The 7614-nt window shown below is 41.4% G+C and overlaps 1 protein-coding gene across 2 annotated transcripts; it reads right to left on the bottom strand.

The window, feature by feature from the left end:
- Nucleotides 1-1897: 1897 nt before the first annotated feature.
- LOC116063682 lies at nucleotides 1898-7241 on the bottom strand. 2 transcript variants are annotated; one of them, XM_031318599.2, is made up of 5 exons: nucleotides 7080-7241; nucleotides 6057-6323; nucleotides 4688-4933; nucleotides 3722-3865; nucleotides 1898-2216 (listed from the first exon to the last, which is right to left on the bottom strand). In XM_031318599.2, exons 1-5 carry the CDS (start codon nucleotides 7108-7110, stop codon nucleotides 2155-2157), a joined length of 750 nt encoding a protein of 249 aa, XP_031174459.1. In that variant the 5' UTR covers nucleotides 7111-7241; the 3' UTR covers nucleotides 1898-2154. The 2 variants fall into 2 exon arrangements, with proteins under 2 accessions (XP_031174459.1, XP_031174460.1); XM_031318600.2 differs by having other exon boundaries at nucleotides 1898-2213.
- Nucleotides 7242-7614: the final 373 nt, after the last annotated feature.

Here is a 7614-nt window from a genome sequence, read left to right as displayed (position 1 = left end):
TTCCTCCCTCATTAGGTATTGATGATAAATCTAACTAACTTGAAATTAATTTTACTGTCCCAACAAGTGGCCACTTTACCACCAATTTACACAGCACTGCACTCTAGTAACACATTCAAACCATTCCCAGTGTTGTTGCCTAAACCTAACTCTAACCTGCACGTTGAAAAAGGTCCTGACCAAGTGGACGATGTGACGAGTTGGGAGTGAGAAAGTGTCGACACAACAGTACATACCTGGAAAGTTAGAGACACTGTGTTCACAGTGAATTTGAGACTGATTTGTTGGGTTCTAGCCACAGAACACAACAGAGAAACTTCACTCAGAAAACAAAACCACAAGAGTTTCCAGTCACACTACAAATCACAAAATAAACATTTCATTAAATTGAATCTGCTAAAACACATACTCCTACCTTTTTACTGGTTTTCAGTTTACTCACTAAGTTGATTTGACAATGTTGTCAGTTTAAATTAATGTTTGTTGAACAACTGTTGGGCTTTGTGGTTTTAACACGGAACAGGGTCGTCCTTCTCTGTTCCACTTCTTAGAAATCAAACCGACCTACTTTCAATTCGATGTCTGACCCTTTCCTGCATGTATTTCAAAGTAACATTTATACTACAGAAGAACAAGAAAGTGAGGCGTTTGACACAAGTTATTTAATCTGTGAAAGAATTATTCAAATCGATTGTGGACAGAGATTAAATGTCAACTGGAAAAAACAAAACAACAGGCAGTTGGACTAAACCTTCACACCTCTCATATTTGCAGGGTGGAAACAAACCACAAACACCCTCCACTTGCTTTTCACACTCTGCAACGTTTAACACAACAGTTATGTATTTTGTAACCAACCCAATGTACAGTCCAAACCAGACTGTTCTGAGCGATACAACTTTCTTTATAAGCAACATTTTAGACACAAAGGTCAGAGGCCATACACCCTGTTGGGATAAAGGCTGCATTCTGTTTCTCTTTTGTTTCCCACTTGCCTACCTGGGAGTAACTTAGAGAAAGCGAGTGACATAAGGAGGAAAGCGAAGTAGTCTATTCCATGTGATGGCCCAAATACAATCTTCACTTTAATAGCTCATCACAGAGGTTTTATGAAGCAACATACATGAAAAAACCTTACTTAAAGGTCCAGTGTGTAACGTTTTTAGTTGTTCATTATCAAAATCTGTGTTGTCCGTTCACAAACTTGTCCTTTTTCATGAATATTTACCACCACCATCAATTCCAAGTATTCCTTTTGGCTTGACATTTTACGCTTGCATTCGCATGAACTGGGGTTGACGCTCCATATTCATGCGCCATCTTGAAATACGTTAGCTGGTAAGGGACATACAGGACGTACTGTTCCGCCCTTCGCGTTTTCGTTGTCACATGATAAACTCACAGGTGCTGCTAATGCTGCTAATGGCTATCGTCGCTTCCCGGCAATTTTGAAGAAGGAAACATGGAGGACCACACGTATTCAAAATCCAAATTTCAGGAACAGGAGTCTTCTTCTTCTTCTTCTTCTTCTTCTTCTTCTTCTTCGCCCAGAAAAAGAAAAAGGATATTGAAAAGAGCAAGAGACCGTTTTTTTGAAGCGTGAAGGCTACCGTAGCTGTAATACGTACTTTGAACTGCGTGGCGCGAGAGAGTTGATTGCGATATACGATCTCAACGCTAGATGGGAGAAATTCCCACACATTGGACATTTAAATGTTATTTATTTGCATCTGAATTTTTATTTATTACAATACTGCATACTTTAAGAAAGATTTTTTTTCTGGCCTGGCGGGGGTTCTCTCGGGCCTGGCGACCCACCAGGCCAGAAAAAAATCTTTCTTAAAGCCAAAATAATGGCAAAAATCCATTGTGTTTCACACAGAAATCATGAAAACGATTCCTGAAATGTTCTTTATTTGCATCTGAGTTTGTAAGTACTTTATTATATTTCTCAATTAGTTCAGATAAAGTAAGGTTGATGTTGCAGATCAGTCTTTAGATTTAAAGAACTCTAGCTTGGATTTGAAAGAAAACAACACATCAAAACATAATTTATATGTAGTCAGATAATACGACTGAACGCTGGAGGTAAAGGGGATCTCCCGTGGTACATGTGATGCTGAGTTTCTTTGACACTTTTACCAGTTTGTAGGACTACACGACTATTTCCATGATGACATCGTTGCTGCCTCTTCTCCCTGCAACCGCCCGAGCTGCTGCGAGCAGAAAGACATCAAGTTTCCATCAGCATAATGAGATTTTTTGTCTAAATAATCAATGATAATCAGCTGAAGGTTATACGAAAGATTAAGATGTTTGGGTTTCCTTTGAGAGGAACTGTTTCAGTACAGAGACTGATCAGTATATTGTAAAAGCCACCTGCACACTGTGTTGCAATGTGCAGGCGGCTGCAGAGTTTACGTCCAACCTCAGACCACAACACGTCATTCCAAATTGACATAAAAAACTAGAACTGGCGTATTTCTTTCTGACCAACATAAGAAAGGAGGATTAGGTTAATTGCTGCGAGCAACTGCCACCATGTCTCCTAAAAATGACTTTTGATGGTAACTCCTTCCCACACAATATACAGCCAACATGAACACAATATTAGACTAAACAATGAAGTGAACTAAAATAACTCGTGAAGAACAGGATGTTTGCTTGTGGCCTAGAAAATCTTTAGCATGAAATGTCAAAAAGGGGGACTGAGAAATTGTGAGTCACAGTTGAATCGTATGATATATTAAACTTTATTCACACACGTGATTATGTGCATGGTAATCTCTACAAACAGATATCTATATGAATGCCGAATCTGTAGGTAACGGGACAAGATTCTGGTTTCCGAAGCTTTCTGGTTTCCGTTTATAATCACATTTGAGCAGGTAAACGGATATAAACAGTCCATGTGGAGCGCAAAAGAGGCAGAACACATGGTCCGAAATGCAATCTCGGAACCCATTGGCTATCATCTAATGACGATTTAGCTTTTTAAATTATTTATCTGCATTCATATGCAGAGAGGTCGTCTCTCAACTCCAACTCTATTCTTGCGTCTGAAGTTGCTAATCGAACCCAACACACGGAAGAGAAGGTCTTGGCCCAGACATCCGTTGGCTACAACAGAACCCACAAAATATTGTCTGTTGCCCCCAGAGGCTAGGCTACATTTACATTGCTACACTTTGGTTTAAAAACAAATATCTTTTGCCACGTTTCCCCCTCTCATTCTCCCTGCTCTGGCGTTTCCGAGCCCCTAAACTGGAAACACTGACCCGTTTTGGTTTGGAATCTGCGGGGTTGTGTTGCAGTTTCAACGGCCGCAAACGGAGACCTTTGGCAACACCGACACTGACGCTTCTCCGCCTGATTGGATGTTATCGGTCACGGCATCTCGTTCTCTGAGACTAAAGCTACTACGTTCGTATGATTCCAAGATTGAATCCATGTAAACACAGTCGCTGGAATCATCCTTTATGCAGATGATACGAGTGTCTTCAGTGATACTTTTAGGTTTGAATTCAAGTTTCATCTAAATATTACCCTAAAATGTTGAAAGATAACAAAACTAAAAAAGTATTTCAGGTACTAAACGAGCTAACTGATAGCACACCTAGCTAACAGCACTGTTTTGTTGTCATGGCGTGATCTGATTAGCTTCATACACATCAAGTATAGGCAAGAATGCCTGCGTGGACACTTGCTGAAGTGTTCTTACCTCTGTTCCTGTCTCTGTATATGAGTCCCAGTAAGATGGTGGACACCACGTAAGGAGTTCCCACCAGCAAGTGAAACATCACCCTGGAGAAAGAAACTGAACAGGAAGCTGCAGGCGGAGCTGAAGACGAAGGCAGAGGGGAACCTGTAGAGAAAAACTGATGTCAGAAACAATGTGAAGAAAAACTGAATCAATGAATTAAAAAAAATCTTGAATTTTTTGGCATTGTTTTTTTTTTGTTTTTGTTTTAATCTACCTAGTTGTGATTTGTGATGTATGGGAAATCTACATATTTAGTAGTATAGCAGGTTTTTTTCAAATTCATGTTACAACGTGCATTAGCATTTAAGAATGCAGCACAGAAAATATACCTAAATATACAAAATTAATCTGCAAAATGAATCAAGTTAATAAGAAAAATATAAGCATAATGATAAATGAATACCTGACAAATTAATTCCTGTCTCAAAAACATTTGCAAAGACAAGTTTCAATAATTCCAATCCGTGTAGTTCAACAGTCTTCGTCCCTCAACTATGTTTGCGGACTGTTTTGCTTCTCTGCAACTTTCAATAGTTGGGAAACCATTGCAAGTATCAAAACACACAAAATGGCGGCCTGCTCATAAAAACATTACTCCACAGCGCTACTAGTGGTCAAAACATCCATGTGTCCCTTCAGTACTACAACAATGCTCTGTAGCACTGTAAGTGTACTGACACACCCAGCAGTCAAGTTGCATTGTGGGTAATGTAGGTGCCTGGTTTTTTCTGCTGCATCGATTTGGATCCTTTTTTTCTGACAGTATAGGAATGCAATGTTGAACCAGAGGAGTATTTAGAGTTGCTTATTAAAAAACATTGTAGGTATCAGGGCTCAAATGTTGCCCTGTTGTGTAAGAACCTATTCTTATATTTGAAAGATTTTTTTCTCAGTTATTTAACAACTGTAGACTGTTTATTTTACCTTCAACAGCCATCCAGTTGCCTAGTGACTCTCCATATTCAGGGATGCTGCATACGTAGAGTCCTTCATCAGATTTGGAAACACTTTGGAGGGTCATCTCTCCTGTAGAGCTGTTGCCGATGACGCGGCCATCTTTACGGAAATCATACGTGTGTTTGGGAGAGGGTGTGTCTGCTATACAGCGCAGAGTCACAGCAGTGCCCGCCGACACAGGGAGGCCGGGACTCTCCAGGAGCACAGTGCGATCTTTGGAACAGAAAGAAACTCAGTTTGTGCTTTCATCAAATAATTTTTCCTCATTTCTAATACAACCCATACTTTTCTCATGAAGCTTTCGTACATATAAAGTAGCTACGAAAAAGTAAGGCACTGTAATTGGTATGTATTCCACGTATTTTTTGCCATCAGCACCACTTTGACTGCTGCTGAGAGCATGACGATGCGCTCGGGGAGGATGATGGGGTGGATGTTTGAGTCATAAAACAGCAATTTTAATCCAGTGAGCGGAGTTAGTGTCCCAGGGAAAACACAAGACTTTCACCCAGGAAACGCGTGTTCTTTCCTCAGGAGTGTTTTAATCCAAACCACAATCTTCTTCCTAAACTTAACTAGTCGTTTTTGTGCCTAAATAACTGTCGTCTCCGCATGACGCTCACTTTTTGTCAGCTAGACTCAACTGCCATGGCCGCTGTCATCTCACGGTGCTCCGTAGCTGGCTCGCAGTCGCCTATTGTCGGCTAAACACAACTACAAACAGTGACTAATTCCGTAGGGTGACACACGAATTGGTGTGCATACGTTTTCGTACGATATTATACAAACCCATTCATGAGAATGCGTTGCAGACATGGATTCTGATGTTAAGTCTTTTCTGGTCTCGCATTGCCAGACCTTCCTCAACAGCGCTGCGGAGGAGGGTGTGGCTATGCTCCACACAACATTCTGGGATGGGAGACAAATGTGCTCTGCTTTATTGCCATTTCTTTAAACCAATCACAATCGTCTTGGGCAGCGCCGGGCGGAGCAACAGTGCCTCTGTGTGTACATGGTTCACGTTCAGTTGTTTTAGTCGTGCAACAGAAAACTCAAAAGATTGGACAGACAGTCTAGCTAGCTGTCTGGATTTATCCTGCAGAGATCTGAGGAGCAGTTAACCATAGTCCTCAGAAATCCACCGGAGGTTAGAACGTCAACACAAAGGAAGAGAAAGGTAACGGATATCCGGAAAAGAATTAGGGACATCCGGTGGAATTTTCGGCAGCACCGGAGCAATCCCTGAAGTGGAACGTCGTCGATATATAGACTAAGTCTCTCCTAATTTTCAGAGCAGAACATGTCATGACTTGTTTCCGGGTGTTGTGTGCAGTACCGGTGATGGTGATGTTGACGCCGTTGCTCCGCTCCCCACCCGCAGACTCGCACCAGTACGTCCCGGTGTCTGATGGGTAGGTGTTTTTGATGATGCAGGTGGAGCTCGAGGTGGCGGTGCCCCAGCCGGAGGCGCAGGGTCGGACCCCGCCCTCTGGCGTTTTCCTCTTCACCTTCCAGCCGGTGGAGTTGAGCGGATCCCCGCAGTGCAGGGTGACGGAGTTGTACCGGACAAACTGAGACCTGTCAGGGCTGACCTGAAGACAGGCTGCACGGAGGGAGGAAACGAGACGGATGAGAGAGGAGGGAGAAAAATGAAAAGGAAAAGAGCAAATGAGAAAAGATAAGACAGAAAGGAGCAAACAGACGTGTTGGAAGAATGGCCGAAAGGCAGTTGAAAATAAGGAAGTACACATACATTTAAAGAAAGAAACAAAGGAAGAAAGAAAGGATCAAAGAAAACAAAGTGAAGACAGGAAGAAAGTAGAGGAAGTGTAAAAACAATATGAAAGTGTGACAAGGATGGTGGAGGAAGGTGTGAAACGTGTCAAAGACAAAGTATGAAAAGTATAAAAGCAGAAAAAGTATGAAAACAGTGACCCAAAAGCACAGAAAAAAAATGTGAAAAGGAAGGTGAGAAAAGAACGGTAGAATGAAAAAGAAAAAGGTTTGAGTGATGAAAACGAGCGAGAGAGAAGAGAAAAGACAACGACAGGTTGGGAGAAAGACAAAAAAATGGTAAACAATTTTGAAATCACAGTTATTTCATGAATCACATTCATTTCATGATTGAAAATAACTTACAGTACATTTCCTGACACAAAAAGGAACAGAAAATGGCACGAGAGGTAGGAATTCAACCAATAGAGACAAGAAGGTAAACGATAAAGCAAAACTGACAATAAACAAATGAAATCAGGGATTTTTGAGTTCATAAAGACAGTCAAATATCACTTTAGCAGCACATTAAGACTTGAGGAAGACAGATTGTTTCTGACACAGTAAAGAAAGAGGTTGTACTCACACAGCACCAGGCAGAACGGTGTTAACTGCATCCTGTCTCACTGACGACTGAGAGGACCAGCGGTCTGGCCTCTGCACTTCCTCACTCAGAAACTCCCCCCTCACTCACGCGTTAGGTGTCACGGTAGCTGCTTGAGTTAACAACTTAAAAACTTCAGTTTTCCTTTAATTTACAGTTAATTTACAGTTTTTCGCGATTGCTAAGACACATTTCACGAAACCCGCACCCATTTTCTCAAAACTGTAAACGCAAAACTAAATTCTCAAACTATATATATACACAAAAAAAACCTGACTCTGCTGGCAAAATCAAACAATGCTTTCAGATCATACACACAGTCAATAACTAAACACTACAGAAATCCAACACATTCTCACTCCCATCGCGTAAAATACGGATGCTTGGTCAGGTGCCTTTGGCGTTGTTATTGACGCTAAAAGTCTCCTTTAGAGTCATATCTAAACGCACTTTATCTAAACGCGCTTGGCCGGGACTATTGGCGCCACTTTTGACGCAGTTAGGTTAAGGAAAAGGT

This window comes from Sander lucioperca, chromosome 17 (genome assembly GCF_008315115.2).
Source record: "Sander lucioperca isolate FBNREF2018 chromosome 17, SLUC_FBN_1.2, whole genome shotgun sequence".
Lineage (NCBI taxonomy): Eukaryota > Metazoa > Chordata > Actinopteri > Perciformes > Percidae > Sander > Sander lucioperca.
This window is presented reverse-complemented; position numbering and strand designations above follow the sequence as displayed.

Coding starts and splice junctions, on each gene's coding strand:
- LOC116063682 (XM_031318599.2), bottom strand. CDS start 7,110: ATGCAGTTAACACCGTTCTGCCTGGTGCTGT. Junction 6,324..7,079: donor ACCGTTCTGCCTGGTGCTGT/GTGAGTACAACC, acceptor CCCTCCGTGCAG/CCTGTCTTCAGGTCAGCCCT. Junction 4,934..6,056: donor CGTCAACATCACCATCACCG/GTACTGCACACA, acceptor TCTGTTCCAAAG/ATCGCACTGTGCTCCTGGAG.